Here is a 24,861-nt window from a genome sequence, read left to right as displayed (position 1 = left end):
ATTGCAGCTTAAATCTCATTGCCCCAGAAAAGTCTATCTTGCTTGTGTTACCTCCTAGAATTTGAGGTCATTGTAGCGGCACCAGAATATTTATGTTATTGTTTTTAGGGCTTTTTAAAAATTCAGTTCATTCGTGGTTGCCTTTTTCTCTGGATCTGTAGCCCCTGGTGTACAAGCATATTCCTTTGTCCTTTAAGAAAAGAATGTGTCCCCTGCTTTTTCTGACTGTAGTATTCTTGTAATATGTTAGACACACGAGACATCATATAATATAAAATTAATGACTTCATGATTTAAAGAGAAATACTGTAAATGATTACTCAAAGGGCCAAGAGCTAGATGGAGGGGTCTTACAGGGGACATGATGCTCATAATTCCTTTTTGGATAATTTATATTTTTCCTAAGTCATGAAACCTAGTTTTAGATACAAAATCTGCCCTCCCTTTGACTTCCTACTGACAATTTTAAAAAAAGATAGAATGATAATTCTAATTTAAGCTCTGACTTCTTCTAATGAAATATTACTACCTTATAGGCAGCTTTTTTGATATATAGTCACATATACCCATTTAAATGGTTTTAAGTATGCAATTAAATGGTTTTTATTGTTTTCACAGATATGTATAACCATATGATAGCACAGTCAATTTAAAATATTTTCATTATCTCAGAAACTATGCCCTTTAGCTATTGCACCTCTTTCCCCCACTTACTCACCACCAAACAACCATGAATCTGATCTTGGTTGTTCTGTAGCTTCAGTGCTTGGGAATACTGATTGGACCTTTGCAAAAGGCTGTTGAAAAGGTTATAAGAAAAGAATGGAACTAATTAATTGAGGAAATGCCTCCTCTTGATGGTGATATGCTGGACTATTGCAGTCTACTAGTCTATGAAAGATTTGCAGAAATTATTGATCATATTAACAGAGAGCTCCTTACCCATCCGGCCTTAGTTGGAAAGGTGTGTGACCATGTGGAAGAGACTGAGGCCTGCTTGAAGGAAGTGCAAAAGAATGCTTGATTACAAAATAAAATTCCCAAAGTAAATGAAGAATAAGAGGAATGCTCACAGAATGCAGAGGAAGAGGCCAAAGAAATTAGAGTAAGGAAAGAAGAGAAAAGGGGAGATACAGAAGGCCTGTCTGGGAGGTGCAGTCTGTGTGTAATGGGGGTCCCTGAAGCAGAGGACAAAGCAAATGAAGCCGAGGCGACACTTAGAGAAGAAGACTTGCAGAGTTGAAGAATGAAGTAAGTCTGCAGATGAGGAAGGTTCACAGGGCACCTCTAAAATTTAATGAGAAGCAAGCAACACCTAGGCATATCCTTGTGACCTTTTTTAAATTTCAAAGGTAAAGAAAATGTTTTGCAAGATTCCAGACAGAGACAGCAGGTTACTTATAAAGGAACAAAAGTCAGACTGACCTCAGATTTTTCTCTTAGAATTCTAAATGCCAAAAGGCAATAGAACAACATTTACAGGGTTTTAAGGGAAAATAATTTTGAACCAAGAATTATGTACCCTGCCAGGTTAGTATTTATATATGAAGGCCACTAAAAGACACTCTCAGATACCAAAGGGTTTAAGAAAGTGTATCGACCAAGAACCTTCTCTGAAAATTTTGCTAATTGATTTACTACAGCCAACAGAATAGGGAGATATGGAACATTTGATGATCAAACTAGTGAAGAACATGGAGCTCAAAATTATTACATATCGGAAAGTAAACTTAAATGCAAAATAGATTTGTAATCTGGATGTAAAATTCTGCTGTTAGTTTTAAATTATCAAAATGCATATCAAATAGTATAAATAAATGTCATTTTATTTTTTCCATGTAATATAAACTTGGATGTTGTTAAGCCAAATGTATTTAAATAGAAGTGCTCTGTCACAGTGGTGAGAACAAGTGCACAGGAGACATACCAAGTATTCATCTGACAGAACTGGAGAACGACGCAGTTCTAATGCCTTTAAAAAGCTAACAAGTTCATAATGTTAATGTTAGTAATATAAGGAGAAAATTTCCAAAGCACTGGTTGGAGAGGGGTGAGTATGTTTGAAATTAATAAGATCCAGATTGAACTTTAAAAAAAAATGAATCTCTGATTTACCTGCATTTGTATAAAACAAAGGTTAAAAGGTTTAAAGGTAATAGACATTCTTTAGGTCATAGAAGTGGAGATGTCAAAAACTATAATACACTACAATTTTGTTTTGTTTTTGTTTTTATGTGTGTGTGTTTGTTTTTTGTACCAGGGATCGAACTCACACCTCACGCTTACCAGTCAAATGCTTGAGCCACTGAGCTAAATCCCCAGCATCTACACTATATTTTTGTTATGCAAAAATAAGGATGTTGTAAGAAATTTCACATTTAAGAGATTATGTGGTATTTAGGCAATATTTTTTCAATATTTTTATATAAATGATACCTTACTATTGTAAACTGATATAAATACATATATTTTAAAATATATTCAAAATTAGTGGTTTCATGTACTTAAAATTCATTGAGTAGTTCTTCAATTAAAAAGATTATATGTAGCAAAAATAAAAGAATATGGTACCTGCCTCTATAGAGCTACCTATTCTAGACATTTCATGTAAGTTGAATCATCTAATGTGTGGTCTTTCAAAGTCCATCAGTCTGTCACACTTCATTCTCTTTTTGATGGCTGAATAATAATTCAGTGTGTGTTGGTGTGTGTGTGTGCATGTGTGTTGGTGTGTAGATGTTAGACTGCTTGTTTTAGTTACAGGGGTTGTGCCGGGCTGTTTGTGTTGGTGAAAGTGCTGCCGTGTCTCTGGAACGATGACTTGCAAGAGGGCGTGGAAAGGTGGAAGGCTGGCCGAGTCAGTCAAGGGATGAGGGTGTCAGAAACAGAGGTTCCAGTGCCAGCTCTGCCATCAATTTTTTGATCTTGTAATTTTTGACAAATGTATGTTCTTTTAGTTCTCACTATGATGTTCACCTTGTCTGTTTCCCAAGATGTTACCAGATTCAACTGATTCACATGGACAGTGTCAAAAAATCTATACTACTATGGGTTAAGTGAGTGTTGTCAAATACTTGCTCACTCAGGCTCATGGGAAACTTTATAGGGGTGTAGGGGTATTTAAGTCATCGAAGACATTGTAAGCCAAGGGCATCCAACCTTTTGGCTGACCTGGTCTGTGTTCAGTGAAGACGAATTTGTCTTGGGCCACACCTAAAATACATAACACAGTCAGTGTATAGAAAGCTTCCCTGGTTTTTATCATAACTTTTAAAATAGAGCACAGGATAAACACAAATCTAGTAGGGTGTTGGCCTTGTTTGTGGGAACACATGTCTTACTGTTTGGTGTGATAGAAACAGTTACAGTGCAGGTGAGTTTTCCAGGTGCTCATCACAATTTTTTTAAACATATTTTACTCTCTGTGTGCGTCATCCTTGAAAATGGTTGTTCACAAATGTACTTGCTGCCGTGCTCACTTCAGCAGCACAAATGCTACATTCTGAGCGATGCAGAGAAGGTCAGCATGGCCCCTGCCAACAGGAACCTGAAAACAGGCAGGAGTAGCCGTCCTAATCTCAGACAAAACAGGCTTCAAGCCAGACGGATTAGAAGAGGCAATGAAAGTCACTGTCTGGGGGTAAAGGGGACAATTCCACAGGAAGGGGTAACAGTTACAATCGTGTGTGTGCGCTGCAAGCCAGAGCACGTGAGTTTATGACAGGTCAGATAAACATCAGCACACTTAGGGTAGGGGACTTCAGTACGCCACTGTCACAGATAGATCAGCCAGACAAAATGTCAACCAGAAATGTGAAAGTTAGGCCACACCTTCAAACAACAACAGCAACAGATGTTTTTTTTAGCAGCACATGGCGACTTTGTCCAAAGTAGACCATACTAGCCCATGAAGCATGCTTGGGTAAATGCCAAAGGATTGATGTTGTCCATGCGTATCATCATAGTGCACTGAGACCAGAAATCAGTCATAAAAGGAAACACAGACATGGAAACACACAGAAGGTAAACAGTATACTCTTGAATAATAAGTGGGTCGCAGAAGAAATCAGTTATAAAAGTCAAATGATAATGTCAGTCCAGCATATCAGAACCTATGGGGCACAATCAGAGCATTCTGACAAAAGAAGTTTATAGCTGTGGAGCCTGGCTCAGAGAAACAGAACGAGCCCAGTTAAGTAACTTCATGGTGTACCCCTCAACATCCAAGAAAAATACGAACAGTTGAAATCCAAAAGTAGTACAAGGAAGGAAATTATAAAGATCAGAACAAAAATGAATGAAACTGATACTGAAGTAAATACAAAAAGCAGTGAGTTGAAGAACTTTGAAAAATAAATAAGATAGTCAAACCCCTACATTCACCAAAAAAAAGGAAAGAACCATATCAATGCAATTAGAAATGCAAAAGGTAAAAATCACAACAGACACTGCCAAAATCCAGTAGATAACTGCTTCATAAACCTACACTTGAATAAATTGGAGAATCCAGGAGAAGTGGAAAGTTTCCTTGATCCATATGAATTCCCAGAACTAAACCCAGAAGATAAAAGAATCCTGAATAATACACTGAAAGGCAGTGAAACTGAAACAGTAACAAAAAAACACCAACTAAGAAAGCCCAGGAACTGAGGTGTACTGCTGCTCTTCAAGAACGTCAGGGAAAATCATTTAATGCCAGTACTCCACATATTCTTTAATGGAATTGGAAGGGAAGTATTCCCAAAGTTACTGCTGGAGGCTAGCATTGCCCTATTGCCATACCAGGTAAGAGCCCATCTAAAAAAGAACATTTAATGAACATAGAGATAATACTTATATTTAATGAATGTAATAATGTTCAGCAGGATACTGGCAAGCAATACAAAAAATCATCAAAAAGATTATACATTGCAAGGGATACAGCTCAGCAGCACAGCACCTGCCTGGCAAGCAGAAGGTGGTGAGTTCAGCCCCAGTACCCCAAAACAAACCATCATGACCAAGTAGGCCCCATTGTGAGGATGGCTTAACTTATGCAAATCAGTAAATGTAATACATCACGTAAACAGTAGCAAGGACAAAAATTGCATGACCATCTTCATAAACAGAAAAAGCTTTTGACAAAAATGGAACCTGTAGGCCAGGGATTTATCTCAGCAGCGTAAGTGCCTGCCTGTCAAGCACAAGGTCATGAGTTCGATCCTGGTACCAAAACAAAAACAAAAAAATGGAACATGTACTCATCATAAAATGCCTGAAAAAAAATAGTGGTAAAAAGACCTCATCACAAGCTGATAAAAGCCATTTATAACTAATACTACTATAACTACTAGCCAGGATCATACTAAATGGTGAAAGCTGATTTCTCTACAGTGTTGGGAAAAGACAGGGATGTCCACTCTCACCACCCCTGTTTAATGTGGCACTCAAAATACTAGCCGGAGCAGTCAGCAGGACCACACTGACTTCATGGTTATACCTTGACAGTCATCTTGTGTGACGGTTTGAAGTTCCTCTCCTTACCAGCCATTACCAGCATGCTACCAATAACTATGCCGAAACATTGACCAAGGCCATGGAAAGTTGCTTTCCTGTAATTTTTACTGCTTCATACACATCAGGAGGTGTAGTCTTGCCTGTTAATGGCACCAAAGAAGTCATTGCTTCAGTGACACTGTGTTATCAGTCATTAACAAAAATGGCAAGTGGAGCCATGTTTGCAGCATTAAACACTTCCGTGTTCATTGATCATCAGAGCATAAAATTTGAAGTTAGCACCCTTATCCCTCAGATCTTCTTTCAATAGATGTTCCTGTTTCTTCATTTCACCTGCTTACAGTCTGGCGAGACAAACTGACTTTAGAAAAACCTTGGTTTCTATCAGGACAAATTGTATCTGCCGTGTCTCCCAAACATTGTTTGACAGACTCACCATTGATAATGGTTTTGATGTCTTTTGCAGTCAGATTTGCTACCATGTAGCTAGCTTTTATAAGAGTTCTTCTGAGATGCAAGTAAGGTTTTTCTTTGCGGTGACAGACTTTTTTTAGTTATGCTATTTTGTCTGTGAAACATGCCTTGATATGCATCGTTTGGCAGTATGTGTTTGCATATAACTTTCTTTTCACATTACAATCTTTGAAACCTGGCACGCTTATACTACAAATTAAGCATAGTGCCTAATTTGTCTTGACAGAAAGTATTCATCTGTCCATTTTTTATTGAACACTTAATGTTTTTCATTTTGGGGGTTCTGTTTTCTTTCTTTTTTTTTTTTTTTTTTTTTTTTGTCTTTTTGAGACAGGGTCTCTCTATGCAGTTCAGGCTGACCTTGAGCTCACTTTGTAGCCTAGCCTGGTCTTGAACTCACAATGATCTTCCTGCCTCAGCCTCCGAGTGCTGAGATCACAGGTGTGAGCCACTGTGCCTAGCTGGGTTCCGTTTTCTTTTGACCACCTTTTTTTTTTTTTTTTTAGTATTGGCAGTGTTGTATATGTAGTTGTAACAATATCTTGAGCAAAATTTGATACATTTTAATACTTACACCAAGTTGCTAAAAACTATTTTAATTTACTAAAGTTTTAAATGAAATCACCTGTTTAATAATTAAGAAAATTTACTTTTTATTAATAATTAGTAATAAATGCCTGTCTTCACAGCACACATAGCTGGGCAGGTTGAGATACCATGATTGATAGTTGCTCATTGAGCTACAGAGCACACTCAGTGTCTGATACATTTTTTGTTGTTACCTGTATAATTTATGCTTGAGCACCTTGCAATCAGGTCATGAAGAACAATGTTAGAGTCCCATAATCATGTTAAAAGTGCATGCTTTTGTGGGGCATCATGTGGCCCTGCTCTGCAGGGTGGCCTGCTGATGGCTCAGCTGTCAGGTTTCCTGCTGAGGACTCGCAGCTGCTCCCCACTCCTTGGAGGACAAAGGAGGATAAAGACTGCCCATGCCTCTGCCACTCTCTGTGGCTTCCTGACGCTTTTTCTCCCTCAGTCTTGACCCCTCCTATTGCCAGTTCCCTTCCTGCTGGAGACTTTTTGCAGCGTCTCCCTTCCTCTGTTCAGAGAGCTGGTTCCCTGTTTGGCCTGGTGGCACCTTCCACCCCTTCAGATCTCAGTTCTGTTTCTCAGGGCGGCTGTCTCCTGCCCGTGGGTAGAGTAGGCACCGCTCTCATGGACTTACAGTGTCCTTCTGTGTGATACCTTGCATTTTAGGGAGGAGTCAGTCCCCCCAGGGACTGTGAACTGTAGCTGGGGAAGCCTCTGGTCTTTTTGTTTGTTGGCATGTAATGGACACTCAATGAATGTTTTTGATTAGTTGACTTTCTGAATGAATGTGCTCTAAGAGATTCACAAATACATTTTTGTAGAAGCAAGGATAAACCTTAAAGAAGGTGGCAGAGTACTCCCTGAACTCAGTTTAGATGGAGGTTGTGATTATCATCATTGATCAGGCTTGAGTGATCTTGGTATTTCAGGGAAGAAATTGTTTCATTTGTTACCTCTTTGCTGCCATTTCCAGAAAGTTCTTCTTTGATCTGCCCCTTCTGTTTTAACAGCCCAAGCATGAACCTCTCAGCGTCTTCTGTGACCTCATGGGTGTGGAATATGAGGAGATGTGCCACTGGCTCTGCCATCGAAAGCTGGCCACTGCCACGGAGACGTACATCAAGCCCATTTCCAAGCTGCAGGCCACAAACGCCCGAGATGCGTTGGCCAAACACATCTACGCCAAGCTCTTTGGCTGGATCGTGGGCCACGTCAATCAGGCTCTGCATTCTGCTGTCAAGCAGCACTCTTTCATTGGAGTGCTGGACATCTATGGGTAAGTATGTTTGTCTTTGGGCTAGCGGTGGGCTTTCTTCACACAGGGAACCAGTGACTCTGTGTTGCATTTAATTTTGTCTCCTGCTGGTGAGGAGGAGGATAGTTCAGGAGTACCTTGATGATGGGGTAGAACTGCTTGTCGCTTAATATTAAAACCAAATATATATCTCAAGTCTAGAGCTAATTTACCAAGCTAGTGAGTAGAATTAATGGGTTTTCCAACTTGTACGTGGCCAGTTACCTCTGAATTTCTACAGATCTATCTTGCTCGCCCCTTTGCCTTCTCCGGATGCCCTGCCTTACTTGTAAGGCCTCCCTGTATGTTGTGTTTGTTTGGTCCTTGTTGTTTGTTCCCTGCCTTAGTTTCCTAAAGAACCTCCGATAGCTCCATTTCTGTTTTCCCTCTATGTATGAGTAACCTTGTGAGTCCGTCAGTTGAGATGAGCAGTAGCTTTATTTCAGTGTTGTTGTTCCCCACCTCAGGATGAAATATGCTCCAAAACTGTCAGTGCCAAAACAAAACAGCAAACCCCTGAACAACAGCAGCAAAAGCCTCCTTGTGCCTAGCATCTCTGCATGCTTTGCCTTCTGGCTGGTTGTCATTAGACACAAAGTCCATGTTTTTGACTTAGGAACTTTTATCACATTTTTCTTCCTAATGAAGAAATGAGTTTTTTTTAAAAAGATACTTGTTTTTTTTCTCCCCTCCCCATCTTATTTTTGATTTTACAGGTTCGAAACATTTGAAATAAATAGTTTTGAACAGTTTTGCATAAATTATGCAAATGAAAAACTACAGCAACAATTCAACATGGTAAGAATTTTCTTCCTTGAATGATACTCTGACTTAAATTATTGAGTTCCTAGTCTTTGTTTAAAGCCTGTTCTCTGAAATGGAGTCCTGAAATACAGGGGTTTAGAATAGCCAAACTGCTAAGGAACTGATGATTAATAATAGTGCAACATTAGAAGAATGTTTGATGGCCCAGGAGAATTTAGAGCTGTCCCCTGTCTGAGAATCGTGAGAATTTAGGCACACAGGTTTCGAGGGGCTGACTCTGTTGGGTGGAGGCACGAGGGAATGAGGCTGTGAGCACAGGTGTGTCCCTCGGTGTGCTAGCCTGACACAGACTGGCTGTGCAGGTCCCACCACCTGCATGCTGTGTGAGCTGATGTTAGAGCTAAACGTCCACATCAGAGCCATACCTAGTCCTTCTTCTAGTAGTCTACTATTTGCCGCGGCAGTGGGAGTGGGAGTTATTTTGTAAGTGGCTCCTACAAGGTGGTAATAGCAGATAATCTAGGGGGCTCCCCTCACTGGGAGACCTGAAGGGTTTAAAGATAAGGGACAGCAGAGAGTAATAGTGAAGGGCGCAGGCCCGGAGGGGAATTGCTTGACCTGGAATCCCACTCTGCAGAGATTATCCAGGGAACTCAGGTCAGGTTAACTAATCAGAATTCAACTTCCTCATCTTTGAGATGGACACTCTAGTGGTGCCTAGCTCGTGTGCATCTGTGGGTGAGCACAGTGCTCATCACCTGCTAGGCACAGTTCTGTGTGTGACCTTGGGTGTTTATTAGTAGGGATGAGAGGGGCACTGACCATGAGCCCTGCATAGGAAGTGGAAGATAGAAGAGAAGAGAGCTGAAGGCCTGAAAAGTACCCTTCCTCCCTTCACTGTGAGAGGCAGCCCACAGTTAAAGATGCCACTGGAGGTGAAAAAATAATAAAAAACCAAAGCTACCTAAAAGTAGTCACATTGGGAAGCTAGCAAAGGATCACTGGAGAGATGGTCTGTGCAAATTTAGCCTCATGTGGCTTACCAGAAAATCGACAGAGTTTCAAACTGATCAGCTAGAAAGCAGCTGATCAGTATATTCTTTAGAAATGTATTGATAAATACCTGGAGAAGTATCTAAGATAATTAACAGTTTTTGCCTCTAGGGAGTGATTTGGGATTGGGGAGGAAGGGAATAAAAGTTATAAAAACTTTTTGAAGCATTTGATACTTAGAAAACCATTGCATATACTTTGATAAAAATTTGAATCATCTTTAAAAGTTAAACTGCTTAACAGATGCAGTAATGTAGAGATAACCTTAAAGACCTTAGGCTTATGACTATTTCCATAATAATAAAATTGGTGTATTTTTATCTCTGCATAAAGAATATTAACAACCTACGGAAACCCAGTCGAGCACTCTCGTTTCTCAGGGTTTCTGAATTGGGTAACGTTTCAGTCAGTGCACCTGAGGATGACTGCAGACTCTGGAGCCGGTGCTAGCCGTGGAGGGCCTGGCCCGTCAGTCACTCTCACGGCACCCTGCATGTCTGCCGTGGGTTGTTCTTAGAGTCGTTTCTCTTTCCTGCTACGTGGCCCGTTTCTCCTGCTCTCCTTGCGCACGCCTCCCTGCCCTGCACCTCGGCTTCTCTCTGTACACTGGTTCCACTCCCTCACTGTCGGTGGTGGGTTCTTCCTTCTGGTCTCCGGGTGTTTCCTGTCTGTCTGCTTCATTGCTCACTGCAGATGTTCTGTGAAGCCAGCAGAGCAGGGCTTGCAATCCTCTTCCTGTCCTCGTAACTCGCGCGGCTGCCACTCGCATTGGTTTCTTTCAGCTTCAGCTCCCACTGCTAATCACTTAATTATTTCCTTGTTTTTTGACTCAATAAGGGAGAAAGCAACCCTGATTAATCCTACTCGTGTTTTCATCAGCGCTGCCAGCAGAGGAGGGCCCCATGTCCCACAGCAGGCCTAGGGAGCTGACCACGTAGGAGCTCACGGAGGAGAACTGGCTGCAAGGGCTGCTCCCTGGGCTGGCCCTGCAGGTGGGGCAGAGGCATCAAGAGCACTGTGACTGGCATGCCACTGTTTGGAGGTGCTGCTGGGTGGGCCAAGGGTCTCTTACCACACCGAACCTCGTGCCCACATTCTTTGACACCCCTGGATTTTCCAAACGAGATGTAAAGCTGTGTGTGAGAGAAAAGCTCTATTTGAAGTCTAGCACAGGGCTTCTGGTACCAATGTACAGACTGCATATAAATTAGAAACATTTTTTAAAAGATAACTCATTAGTTAGGAAGATGTTGGTGCCATCAGTTAGGGCATCATGCTAACATATGGTGCCCTATTTGCCTTCTCATTAATGAAAAGAACAGAAGAAACCTGCTAATTAGCCTGATACAAATATTCACATGGATGGCCAGTTCTCTGCACATGCTGCAGATGAGTGGAGGGTGGCACTGTGGTAAGCATAGAATGAAGTAAGCTTCCAGGTGCGGGAGGAGAAGATGCGTCAGAAACCTGTCATCTGAGTTGCACGGGGCTTGGATCTCAGACACATCTCCCTGGAGACAGGTCACCTGAGAGAGCCAAAGGAGATACGAGAGAGTGAGAAAGCAAGCAAGCCCTGGGGATCGTGGAGTGGCCATCAGCAGGGCAGAGCTGAGAGGTTTGGTATCCACAAGTGGACCCGACCTGTGTCCTGAAGCCCGAGCTGTGGCCCTAGCTGGGCTGCTTTCCATCTGCACCACTTGCTTACACCTGTCGCCAGAGCTGGGATCACACAGCCCTCTCACGGGAAGCCGCCTTAAAGAGCGAGATGAGCTCTTCTGTCAGTTCAGCGCATTTTCCTTTGGAGTGTTAGTTTGTAATCTCACTCCCTGTGATTATTTTATTTCTATTCTTCCACTGGCCTCCCTCTGCATGAGGAGCAGTGGCTGACACATAGCACATGGTCCACTCACACTGATGAGAGGCAGGATATACATGGTGACGGAGGCTGTTGGCAGAAATAGCAGCAGTAAGGCTTGTAGCTGCTTGCAGTGTTGTATGTAGAATTTAGGAAAGCAGAAAGTGTAGATTCCGTGACTGAGGGGAGTGATGAGGAGGAGGATGAGCAGGAGATCGGCCACCCTGTCCTAGGCGTATGTGCTCTGGCCCCACCGGCCTAGGAGCAGGACTTTCTTGCGCTGCAGACATTACCTGTGCTGTCAGGAGGCCTTGAGGGCTCTGTGCAGCTGCTCCAGGTTCCTCAGGCACACCTGGGCCACCTGCTGGTAGCAGGTCCCACACAGGAATTTAGGAAGCTGCGACACAGGGTGCAGTTTAGAATAAACATGATCTTGATGACTGCTGCACTTACCAGCTGTTTACAGCACTTCCATGCCTGAGTTCTCCTGTTCACAGGAACCCTGTGGAGCAGGTCTTCACCATGTAGTTCATATTTGCCTTTCCTGTGTGTAAATACTGCTGCTCCTGTGAGCTCATTGTTGCTAGGAGCCAGGGGCTATCTCTAATTATATTGGTATTCTCTTATAGAAGTATTATTTATTGACCAAACTCTTTATGATAATCCAATAATGACTGCTGGGTTTTTTGTTTATTTCAGCATGTCTTCAAATTGGAACAAGAGGAATACATGAAGGAACAGATTCCATGGACACTCATAGATTTTTACGATAATCAGCCCTGTATCAACCTTATAGAGTCTAAACTGGGCATTCTAGATTTGCTGGATGAGGAATGTAAGGTATGATTGTCTGGGGTGCCTAGTGGACCAGAGTAGAAGTATTAAGGTCAGAGGTAATCCTGTAGAATCACCCATACACTGCACAAGGCCATTGTGACAACAGCTGGGAGTTCCTCTGACTTTCGTTCTGAGGGGACCTAGACCTCAGGTACTCTCCTCAGTGAAGCTCGGAGAATGTCTCTTTTCTTTTTAGCTAATTATAATTATGTGAGAAATTGACATTAAATTGCTACCAGTTTTTATGACTTTTGTTAGCAGTTTGCTAGCGTTCAGTCCTTTTTGGTTGGTGGTAGAATATATGAGAAAGCCAGGCGTGGCAGCACATGGTAATCCTGGCTGCTTGGGAGACTGAGGCAAGAGAATCTCAAGCTCAGAGCCAGCCCTGGCACTCCCTGAGTTTAATCTGCAGTGCTATACAAAGGAAAAAAAGCAAAAGAGAAAAATGCAGGAAGTTGTTCTAAATGGCTGTAATTTTTCACTTCACCAGTTATTCCTCTTTATTACCAACATCTGATAGAATGCGGTTTTAGCTTTCATATTTGAAGATGCAGTATGTTGGGGAAAATCTTGGATCCCCAGCTTTTTACCAACTGACCATTTTGAGGTAGATAACCCATCCATTGCCTTAATCTTTCTTTTGTTTTTGTGCAGTAATTACAACTTATCACAGGTCGATCCCAGGTTGATCCTTCTGAGCATCTAGATATTTCCAACATTAAGAATGCATGTAGGGACCAGGGATGTAGCTCAGCAGCATGGCGTCTGCCTGGCAAGTGCAAGGTCCGCAGTGCAATTCCCCCCAAAAAAAAAAAAAAAAAAAAAGAATGCATGTCCTAAAATGGTGCTTACCTCATGTGAAACTTTTAAAACATGCAAAGTAAAAGTAGTATCTGATTATCAAATGGGCAAGTTTAAACCTGATCCCTTTCATTTGATAATAATGAATATTGCACATATGCAGTGATTAGAGTTGATAAGATTTATGTTAACATACTTAGGAGAAAATTTGACATTTGTCAGAATCATAAATGCATATCTTTTTATCCAAGAATGGGACTGCTATAATTTCAGCTATGAATATACTTGCAAAAGTATGCAGGGTGTGTATGTAGAAGAAAACCTTGGCAATTATTGTGATAACAAAAAGTCAGTGACAACTTAGTGGCCATAAATAAGTGACTATTACTGTCAAGAAGAAAAATCACCAAGATTATACAGAATGAGCGCATCACACATATGCCTTGAAAGACAGGAAAGCACAGTGAGGTTGGAACATGGCAAGGAGGTGACCCGTACTTTCTGAATTACGGGTCTCCTTCACTCTGTGTAGTGTTCCCTTTATTTCATAAAAAATTTAAAATATATCATGGCTTTGATACTCCACTTTTAACATGCGAGCCCTTTGTTATTTTAAAAACATTAAATATTTATTTGACGGCTCCAGGTAGAGACAGATCAGATCACCTGAAGACTGGCTGGGCCGCCCGTGAGAAGGGCTGGCACGCTCTGCAACAGCAGCAGCAGGGTTTTGTCCTATAACAGAGGAGTATAGAAGGAAGGGCTTTCCAAACTGCCTGTGTGAGTTGTCAGACAAAGGGAAACGTGGTCTCTTGGTGGCTGGTACGCCGGGAGTGTTTCACTATTCTGCTTTTTTTCTTTCTTTTTCTCTCTGTGTAGATGCCTAAAGGAACAGATGACACTTGGGCACAAAAATTGTACAACACACATTTGAACAAATGTGCACTCTTTGAAAAGCCCCGTCTGTCAAACAAAGCTTTCATCATCCAGCATTTTGCTGACAAAGTAAGGAGCTTTATATCTTTTTTCTTTTTGAATACTTAAATTATTGAGGGGAAAAAGCAATAGGAAGTGTCGTAGTCAGGGGTTGTACACAGAGAACAATTAGGATCAAGGCATGGAGTTTATAATATTTTTATAATGGTCACTGGGAGTTAACACAGGAAAATGCAAGAAATCTATCCGCAACACCAAAGACATATATTATTTAGTCAAGAGCCTAAACCCCACAGCAATGTCCCACATGAGTTCAGATAAAAATCCAGAGCTCCGGATAATGCCTCCCACGAGTCCAACTGGAGGTCCAGAGCCCACAAGAAAGATTCATGTCAGTCTCTTTTACGGATCCGTGCCGGGAAGTCCCAAAGGTCAGCGGTGGAAGCCAGAAAGTCCATGCTAGCAGGGTGAAGGAGCTGTGCTGGTGGGATGAGGGTTCTATGACAGAGCTGAGAAGTCATTCTCAAAACAAAGACCAGGGCTGTCCTGAAAAGCACCACAGCCATCCTCAGTGACATGGAGGCCTCGAGCTCCTCCTCCGACAAGCACAGTCGGGTACGTGCCAGGAAGCAGCATGACAAGTTCATTCTGGAGACCAAGCAGCACACGTCTTCCCCTCCAGAGCCAGGAAGCAGTGCTCGATGTGAGGACCAGAGCTTTTCCAGGAGAACCAACAGCTCAGACAGCAACTCATAGGAGAACCCACAATGCCTCCTTAACACCTCAACCCTCCCTTCTTCTCCACCTATTTATCCTGGCAACTTTCCTCAGGAGGAGCATCTTCGCTCAATGCCATGTTGATGTAATCCAGCTGGCGTTAAGTTGACCACCAGTTCCTAATCCATAATAGGAAGCATCATCATGAGGAGCATCATGAGGAGCATCATCATGGTCACTGGTGCTTGCGTCCCTCAAGGCTGTATGGAAAACCAGTCTTCAGTGTTTGGCTTCTTGGTTTTCTCTTTCTTTGCCTTACATTTTGTTGTAATGTACATGAAATAAATACAGATCTACACTTTTCTGTCCATAACTGACATCCAGGAAGCACTGAAAACCAAGTCTTTTCATAACTCATTAGCAGCTAAACTTGATCTCTGATTTGAATTAATATGAAAAGCATAGTCTTTATCACAGTTAAGGTATTTCCTTAATATTCCTGTTTGATTAGAGATGGCTGCCTTAGACTCTGCCAGAGCATTAAATTCTTGAATTTCTGAGTTCTAAAGTGTAGTCTACTCTTAGGGTTTCAGAATAGTGACTGTGGATGTGTCACCTTCTGTCCTGACTCACCATGATGACATGCTGTGTCATGTGTTCTGTGGTCTGCTTTGTTGTAGGGTAGGCTTTGAGGTGAGCTTCCTGGGGGTGCCTTTCAGGGACTGAGAACTTCCTGAGTCTGCATTGGTCCTGGCAGGAAATATAGCAGTGACCTAAGGCCACCAGCGTGTTTGGAGTGTGGGGTGTAGAGCTCCTTGAGTGGCGTTGGCTTCTGAAGTTGCTGGGGTTTGGGAAGAAAAAGAGTCCTTTCTGAAAGAGTCCTGCTGTACCAAATCGTATTTCCCCAGCGGTGTTAGCTGCCCCCAGCAGCCAGTGTTTGTTCCGGCTGGCCCTCTTAACTATGATGGAGAGGCTCCTTAGAGCAGGTAACAGTGACACTGTCACTCTTCCCCAGAAGAATGGTTTCGGGGGAGTTTCACTCTAGTTAACATACCTCTTTCCCACAACTATTACTGATGATAACAGAAACCACTGGGGATAACACTTTGCTAAGAGCTAGTTGTACAGCTGAGCTAATAAATATCTTACTTTTGGTTTTTTTTTTATAAGTCCACTGCAAACTCAACTAATAAATACCTTGTTGGTGATGATAGTAATATCTGTTTAAAAGTTTTATCAGTTAAGTATATTTCTCCATGTGCTTTCAGGTGGAATATCAGTGTGAAGGCTTTCTTGAAAAGAATAAAGACACCGTTTTTGAAGAACAAATTCAAGTTCTTAAGTCAAGCAAGGTAACAGTGGATAGACTTACTGTAATTAGGCTGTATTCCATAAAACGTTAATTACTCCTGCATTAGCTTTTTAACAAAAATGATTTTTTTTTCTAGCAAAATCAATGTTAGTTACAGCTTGTAATTTATCTGCGTGTCAGGTTCTGTTCTCAGTGCTTTGCAATGTTAGCACGTCTAGCCTTTACAGTGAGGGGCCCTGCTATTCATTTACAGCGGAGGCACAGAGGCTTCATGGCAGAGCTTCCAGGCCACGTGAAAAACCAGGTGGCCATGCTCATCTGCTCTTCGCCCCTGTGTAGTGTGGCCTTCCGTGGTGTGTGCAGGCCCTGCCTCCTCGGTGTGCCTGCTTGCTCTTGTCCGTGGGTGGTACGGCACGGGGAAGGGCTCTGCTGCCCGAGCTGCAGGGTGTATAAAGCGGGCAGCCTCATTGACCCTAGCCCAGGTTGGCTGCTCTCTGAGCCATTGCTCACGGGTCAGACATGGTACTGGAACCCCGCCCTCTGGTGGGAAGGAGATTCCAGAGGGCAGGGAATTTCAATGGTCATATCACATTGTTGGTGGATCCCCACCCCGCCTGTGACCTTCATCTGACGAAGACAGGAGGGGTTCACATTCATCCTGCAGGGAGCAAACCAGGAGACCAGGGAGTTTGGTAAATACTCAAAAATTAATCAGGAAAGCATAAATCTCCATGTAGATTCTTGCAGATGACTGACTGGCATTCTGTGTTTTTCTAGTTCATTCTAAGAGAACCTTTATAATTTAAATGGGATAGAATATAAACATCCCGACTTGTTTTTGAAGAAAAACTTTTACTTTCAGTCATTTTGATAACATAAACATCAAATAAAGACCGCCTTTAACTATCAGAAATTAATGTGCCATTCTGTCTGTAGAAAAAGTATTTTTTTTTAAGCTAACAAGCCCTGAGCATTAACACTTTATAGCTTTCAGGATTGATGTCCTTGTGTCTTAGTGTTCTTAACGAAAAAACAAAAATAATCACACAGAATTTCAAAACAACAATAGCAGATTAACAATGTTTAATCTATTATGTGTTATCTTCAAAGCAGTTCTTCAGATTACAAGATGCAGGCATAAAAATGATCAAACTATAAAAGCACAAAGTTCTTTTTGATGAGCTAACAGCTTAGTGCCTGTCTTTTAGTGTTACTCCCTCGATGAGCTTACTCACTGTGACTGTGGATAGGGATGTGAACCATGAGAGTCTCCTCCTGGTATCTGCCAGTATAACCGAGCTTCCACAGGCAGAGGTCTTGTCCTGGTGCACCCTTAGCACTCTCGTCTTTGCCGGGCCTTTGTTTTCTGTTGTGCCGGTTCGACCTGGGGCTGGTGTGTGATCTACCCATCACTGCTTCATGGCCTCCCTCGCTCCCAGCTTTGTGGAAACCCAGCCTAGGGACACAGGCACTGTAATCGTTCTGCCTCCAGTTGAAAGCACGCGTAACATGTGTTGACTTGTTCTCATGGAAGGACCAGTTGTTTAACACTTGTTTTACATGTTTTGAATACAGTTCTTGTAGTGCAGTATGAAGTCGGTCTGTGTCTCTCTGGCTTGTTTTGTTTGGAGCAGTGCTGGTAGCCACATGGACACACCTTCTGGGAATTGAAAACTGAAACGAGGCAGGCCAGAGGGAGGCTCAGTGCATGTGGTGGAAACTCGGTGGCCCTTAAAGCTTGATGGTGTTGAAGCCTGAACCTCGATAAGGTTCCCTCCAGGAGCACCTGGGTAGAGCAGGCGTAGAGCTAAAGCCAGAGGCCCAGACAACCTGCGGGCATGATCAGAGCCTGGCGGAGGGGCCAGGAGCGAGGTCCGAGGAGAACAGCTTGTCAGGAAGCAGGATGCCGCCTCAAAGAAAGATCACATAGTGGTTTCTGACTCAGGAATTTAAAACGTATGCTTTGTTTTGCTTTTGCAGTACTGGAGAGTGAGCCCAGGGCCTTCTCACCAAGTATATTCCTAAGTTGTTTTAATTTTTGAGAGAGGGTCCTACTAAGTTGCCCTGGCTGGGCTCAATCTTGCACTCCTCCTGCCTCTGCCTCCCTCAGTGTTGAGAGTACAGACATATGTCCCCATGCCTGGCTCACTTACTTATTTTTTTTTATCGGTACCAAGGATCAAACTCACAACTGCCTGCTTACAAGGCAGGCGCTTATGCCGCTGAGCTAAATCCCCAGCCCCACTTACTTATTTTTTAAAAGAAAAATCTACGCAGAGAATTTTAAATTTATAATCTCTGTGAAGAAGTGCCCCCCCCCCCATAAGTACACTGAACACTGGAAAGGAAGCCGTTTTCTAGCAAGGTTGTACGGTTATTCAGTTAAATTGTAGCAGCTCCTGTTAAGTGTGGTTTGGCAGCTCAGCACTTATGGCTTTTTCACCCAAAACAGAGAACAAAGTTTGGGTGCATGCTGATGCTGAGTCTGAGCCTGCCATTTGTTTGGGAATAGGGTTGCAGGGAAGAGTCCTGGGTACCTTGGCGTTGCGGCCCTGAGTGGAGTCTCCAGGTCAGGTCTTCTCTGGAGCATGACTGTGATGCTGTAACAGGAGAGTGGTAAAATAGCTCTTCTTTTTAGCCAGCAAAGCCAAAATAGATTATTGACATCCTTTGTTTTTTTCTGTTTTGAATTTGGAATGTAATTTCTTGAGTCCTGTATTGAAAGTGAAGAGCAGGATGGGTGTGTGGGTACAGGAGTTACAGATGGGGCTTTGCACATGTGGCGAAATACAAAAGCACACAGCACACACGTTCCCGAGCCAAGGGACATGCATGTGTGTTGGGTGCTCACCCTGTGATTGCACGGAATCCATGTCGCTGCCTGGCAGGCAGAGAGCGTGGCACCAGCTGTCACGAGCTCAAGAAGACTCCAGACTTTGTTCACAATCTGGTTTCCACCGAATGCTTATCACTTGCATCCCATCATAAAAGTTTTAAAAAGTCTGCTTCAGTGAGTAAACGATCATCATTTTTTTGGAGATAAAAATTAATTCTTTGTAGTTTGAAAAGAAAATGTGTTTGAACATATATTGCTAATTATTTCTCTTTTTCCTTCTCCTCCTCCTCCTCTTCACTCTTCCTTCTCTTCTTTCTCTCCCTCCTTTTCTTCCTCCTCCTCCTTCTCCTCGTCCTCCTCATCTTTCTCCCCTCTCTCCTTCCTCTCCTTCTTCCTTTTCTTGATGAGACAGGGTCTTGCTGTGTAGTTTAGGCTGGCCTTGAACTCATTGTGTAGCCCATGCTGGTCTTCAGCTTGCAGTGATCCTCCTGCCTCAGCCTCTCAAGTGATGGAATTACAGGCACCACCATGCCTGGCATTTTGCTGATTTCTTAAAGCGAAGAATACATTCATTTGTTCAGTGAGCAACCATTGATATGTTACACATATCATGAATTATTTCCTAAAGTACATTATGAATGATATATGTGTTAATAACCAGTGAAATCACAGTGAAATGAAATCTCATTGCAAGATACCTGCTCCCCACTTTATAGCTGTGGGGCCAAAACCAGAGCCTTGTGCAGCTGCTCTGCCACTGGACTACATCCCCTGCCCTCAGTGAAAGAGCTCCTGTAAGAAAATACAGCTTTTTCTGGAAATATTCTGAGATTATTAGATAAATAATAGAGAGTTGTAAATATAACTTCATTTATACAAAGGATTGATTTATTTTTTCTTTCACAGTACTGGGTATTGAGCCCTAAACCTTTTAATTTTTAATTTTGAGACAGTGTCTTACTAAGTTGCCCTGGTTGTGCATGATTGATTTTATTTGTATAGAATTGGCATTGTTGTAAAGCTATGCTCATATATCAAGATATTCCTGTGAGGGGATTAATTTTAAGTCTCTTTTATTCCATAAAATTTCTCCCAACAATATTGACCAATACTGTCCACCTACCTAATACCAGGTAGTCTTTTATTGTGTGGTAGAAACCAAAAATTACTTATAGGTATTATGTAAAAGTTCTAACAAACAATAAGATCAACTTTTGTTTTTGTTTCTCCTTTTTTCCCCTATGCAAATTTTTGTTTTGTTTTGTTCTGTTCTGGTTTTTTTTGTTTGAGACAAGGTCTCACTGTGTAGCCCAGGCTGCCCTTGCACTCACAGTGATCCTTCTGCCGCAGCCTCCTGAGTGCAAGAATTATAAGCATGTACCACCACGCCTGGCTGTTTTCTTAAGAATTATTAATCAGTGATTGTTTTCAATCTCATACCCCTGAGAACTTGTTTCCGAACTTGTTCCCGATGCCCTGTTGCTGAAGTTTCAGCGGCACTTTTGAGTTAGAGCCCAGCGCTGGGATTATTGGATGGAGCTGGGAGGCAGACCTCTCGAGAGAGCACTGGGTAAGTAGTGTGCAGACCCAGGCTGCTCTTCCCTTCACCCAATGACAGAACTCTGTGGTAGTAAAGAGAGGAGAGAGGACATTCATTTAATATTTCGCTTATAAAACACCACACTTCACAACCAGTCGTTTAGAGTGGCTGTTTCCTGTGGGGTAGGCTTTCAAGTCTGGGTGCAGCATTTTTTCTTCAAAGATGTTGTGGAATTGCTGACTTTCCTGCCATACTTCTGTGATGTTTGCTTTTTATTTCTCACATTTTTGGCCTCTAAACCAGACACCAGGACGTGGCTGTGCCAGGCTCCTGGAGGAAGGAGTCACCGTTGTGGTCCCCATCTTTCCTCTCCGACAGAGGTTTACTTTTGGCTGTGTTTAATGTTATGTTTTTTGCTGTCTCGGATGCAGTTTAAGATGCTACCGGAACTTTTTCAAGATGATGAGAAGGCCATCAGCCCAACCTCAGCCACACCCTCAGGGCGCACACCTCTCAGCCGTGTTCCTTCAAAGCCCACCAAGGGCAGACCAGGCCAGCTGACCAAAGAGCACAAGAAGACGGTAGGGCACCAGGTGCGTGGGAGTCGCTGCGAGCCCTGCCCTGCGGGTGCTGGAGGTCTCCCCAGCAGGGTCTCTGGATGAAGCGCAGGCCTTCTCTCTGCCACCCTAGACCTCACCTGGACAGTGTGCTCCACCGCTGGTTCTTCCTCATCTCCTGTCTCAGCCCACTGCTTCTTTGGTCTGTTCTCTAGCTATTCTGTCTATTTCTGCAGAGCATCAGTCAGCTCCATCAGTGCAAGATACACCCATTCCCCATCCATGTCTCCTGCCTGTGGGAGTGGGAGCCGTTCTGCATGTGCTCAGCGTCTGAACGTGCAGGGCGTGTGGAGGGGCGACCCTGTGCACAGCGTGGACAGGAGCAGGCCCAGGCCGTCCCTCCTAGTACCTCTTTCTGGCCGTCCTTGCCCACTCTCCAGGCATTCTTTGTATTCTTTTAAGACACCTACTACCTTTTGCAGGTCTAACAGTAAAATTCCCACTCGACCTGATTAAATGGCCTTAGTATTCTCAAAGGAGTTGTACTGCGAGAGACACGCGGCTGAGCTCACACAGGGATGCTGCAGAAACCCTATACATCCTGACAGAGATCATCCCTATACATCCCGCCCAGACCCAGAGCCAGTCCAAGGCTGGGGGAGGTGTAGGGAGGTGGCACGTTCAGTGGAGCAAGTGTGTGCATGTGGCGCAGTGGGTGTGGGAGCCCTGTGTCCCTGTCCCTGTGCGGTAGCAGCCTCCTCCTGTAGCGGGGCGGGGCCATGGCAGCAGTCGTCCAGCGCCTGCCGCAGAAGGAGCTTCTGACACTTTCCTAGCTACTTTACAGCATTTGTCATCCACAGTCGGCCTGCAGTGCTGTAGAACATTAGAGATGGTGCCTCTTACCCAGTTGCACCCATTAACCATTGTCTCTGTTTCTCCCTCCCTTGTATGTTCCTTTATTCTTTTTTTAAAATGCGACCTTTGGGTCCCTTTCTGTCCTTTTCTGTGCAGTTCCGTAACTCCCTCCACCTGCTCATGGAGACCCTCAATGCTACCACTCCTCATTACGTGCGCTGTATCAAGCCAAATGACTTCAAGTTTCCGTTCACGTAAGTTTTCCTCTGCTGAGGAAAAAGTGCTCACATTCGTAGGATGCCAGATCCACATACGGGAAGACGTTGGGTAAATCTCCACATCTTGTTGAGGAGAATACTAATTAGTAGACTCTTAAGGTTTCACTTCCTTCTTGAGAATGTGATTCACAGTTAGCCTTTTGAGACTGGAAAAGTTGAGACTTTAACCAAGCATGTCTGGTTCTTTCTTCTATTTTGAGACTATCTCAGTTCAGGGTCTTTTAATTGGACATAGTTAAAGCCAGAGCTGGCTGAGATGGCGCTGCTTTGGCAGAGGTTTGTCTGATATTTTTCACTTGTTCAAGCCATCAGAGAATACCTACTTTACCAGTGTCCTCTTCAAATAACACATGTGAGAATGAATATTTCTGGAGGTTTTTTGTCTTCCTCCAAAGCAGAACTATTTCTCTAATTTTAAAATTAATACATTACAATCTGGGTATGGTGATGTACCTGTAATCCCAGCACTCAGGAAGTTGAAGCAGGAGCATCCCATGAGTTTGAGGCTAGCTTGGGCAATACAGTGAGTTCTTGGCCAGCCTGAATTACATAGGGAGACCCTGTCTCAAAAACAAAACAAAACAAACTTAGTATATTACATTTTGAAAATAATCTTCAGGAAAGATAGACTACTATATAAATAAATGAAAAAGTATCTGACATACCCAGAAAGATAGACAACTGGTGTTACCTGGCATAGAACCTTCTTGAATAACCAGCATCTCTTCCTTCTGCTTTTCTTGTGCATGTGTGCATGTTGTGTGTGTTTGTTAGACAAAGGGAAAGAGGTTGACAAGGAGAGGGGAAAGCCTATCAAAAGCCAGGGTGTCATGCTGTAATTGCTGCTTTCTCTCTGCTTTTAACTTAGCAGATTTTTGTGCATACATCCTGTGTTAGTACATAAAGCTGCATGTCCTCATTTTAGTAGCCACGGTGCAGCCTGTGGTACAGATGTGCATCATTTGTGTAAATTGTTCCCTGTTGGTAATTACGTAGGTTGTTCCAGCAATACTAAAACAAGTATCTTTTGCCAAACATTTTGCTTCTGTTTCCCTAGAGAATGCTTTTGAGAAGTGGAGTTTGTGTGTGTGGTTTGTTCTTTCACATGGACATATGCATTGAGATACCATGCTGCACCCCATAAACACAGAATAGTGTTACATTCCGGTTTAGAATTTCGAGACCATGCCTGTGTACTCAAGGTTGTGGTGGCTCCTGCTGCACATGTCCTAGTGTCTCCTGCCCCCTGCCCATCCTCCTCTCTGGAGATGCTGCCTTGGACTGGAGGGCAGTTCTGGTAGACAGCAGACCTGTCCTGGACAAGCCTGCTGTGGAGGAAGTAAGGAGGTCACCACCTGGAAGCCTGACCTGTGGGAGGACAGCACAGGAGAAGGTGTGGGCAGATTGCTCGGAGGTTAACCGCAGGAGTAGCCTGGGATCCTCTGGCCGGAAGGAGCTATCTGTAGTTCTTCTTCTAGCGTAGTTTTAACGTAAAGATGCATTTACCTAGAGTGAAGTAAATACTGTATATAAGATAACAGGGAGGTGTTTTCACTGATGTGGATACTGTGAGGGTCAGTGTGTGTGCAGTAAGTTGCCTTTAGAGCACCCGACAGTTTTCACGAGTAACTCAGTGGAGCATATTTACCATGCCCTCCTGTTAGAGAAGTCTCCAGCTGGCCAAGCTTCACCCAGGGCCTTGATCACATGTGCTAATGAGCGCAGAGGACCGTGAGTCCGGCCACCCATGCTCTGCGTCTGGGCAAAGTGCAGAGAGCTCCCCTGGCTGTGTTAGAGTGTGTAGCAGGCTTTCCTCTGACTTACGGCACTCGACCCACAGGAGTGTTTCCTGCTCGTTTTTTTGCTAATAGTCTCCTCCCACTCTTGCATAGAGTTTGCCATTTTGATTGAGCTCTAGCTTTTGAGTGCTTTCTTCTCTAACGTGTCTACTTGGTTCGTCACAAAAGAACTGAACCTTGCCTGAGAACGGTGGCTGCACTTGGCCTTCATGGACTGATGGCTTGTTTTCACCTGTAGGTTCGACGAGAAGAGGGCAGTGCAGCAGCTGAGAGCGTGCGGGGTCCTGGAGACCATCCGGATCAGTGCAGCGGGGTTCCCCTCACGGTGAGCCTGGAGGTCTTCCCGCGTAAGGCAGCACCCTAGAGGCAGAGCCCAGTTCTTTAAGGTGATGCGGTTTGTTTTCTATAGGTGGACTTACCAAGAATTTTTCAGCCGCTATCGTGTGCTAATGAAGCAGAAAGACGTGCTGGGTGACCGGAAGCAGACATGCAAGAAGGTGTTAGAGAAGCTAATCCTGGTGAGAAAGACTTTCACTCCCTTTGTATGAACAGAGACAGTTCTGACTGAGAAAGCCCTGGACTTGGTTTAGCATGTCCTCCTCCAGATGATTCGAGGGCAGCTGAAGGAAGAGGCTCACTGTCAGGGTGCCGGGGCCAGTGGGGGAGCAGAAAGGACAGGCTATACCCAGACTTGAGACTGTAACTTCCTACATGTGGGAGAAGACAGGCCAGGGAACTAGAATCAAGAGAGACAACTGGACACAGTGTGCCTTTCCAAGGGCTGTGTGAAGGAGATGCGCCTCCATGCTCATGTGAGCAAGATGGGAAACCCTGGCAGGTCAGAGCCATGGCCACCTGCGGG

At 43.5% G+C, this 24,861-nt stretch overlaps 1 protein-coding gene across 9 annotated transcripts in view; it reads left to right on the top strand.

The window, feature by feature from the left end:
• The window catches only part of Myo5a (myosin VA), a 155,233-nt gene that overhangs the window by 77,578 nt on the left and 52,794 nt on the right, over nucleotides 1-24,861 (top strand). For all 9 annotated transcript variants that reach the window (XR_010047556.1, XR_010047555.1, XM_013154616.3 and 6 more), the window contains 9 exons: nucleotides 7,575-7,840; nucleotides 8,575-8,656; nucleotides 12,231-12,371; nucleotides 14,049-14,174; nucleotides 16,091-16,174; nucleotides 20,942-21,103; nucleotides 22,079-22,176; nucleotides 24,238-24,324; nucleotides 24,409-24,517. Coding sequence is in view for 7 of the 9 variants with exons in the window: in XM_013154616.3 (XP_013010070.1) it covers nucleotides 7,575-7,840; nucleotides 8,575-8,656; nucleotides 12,231-12,371; nucleotides 14,049-14,174; nucleotides 16,091-16,174; nucleotides 20,942-21,103; nucleotides 22,079-22,176; nucleotides 24,238-24,324; nucleotides 24,409-24,517 (1,155 nt within the window). In the remaining 2 variants the exon portion in view is untranslated. The remainder of the gene's footprint in view (nucleotides 1-7,574; nucleotides 7,841-8,574; nucleotides 8,657-12,230; nucleotides 12,372-14,048; nucleotides 14,175-16,090; nucleotides 16,175-20,941; nucleotides 21,104-22,078; nucleotides 22,177-24,237; nucleotides 24,325-24,408; nucleotides 24,518-24,861) is intronic.

The sequence above is a fragment of the Cavia porcellus genome, unplaced genomic scaffold, assembly GCF_034190915.1.
Source record: "Cavia porcellus strain 051 isolate PalLab524CR breed Dunkin Hartley unplaced genomic scaffold, mCavPor4.1 scaffold_1, whole genome shotgun sequence".
NCBI classification, from domain to species: Eukaryota; Metazoa; Chordata; class Mammalia; order Rodentia; family Caviidae; genus Cavia; species Cavia porcellus.
This window is presented reverse-complemented; position numbering and strand designations above follow the sequence as displayed.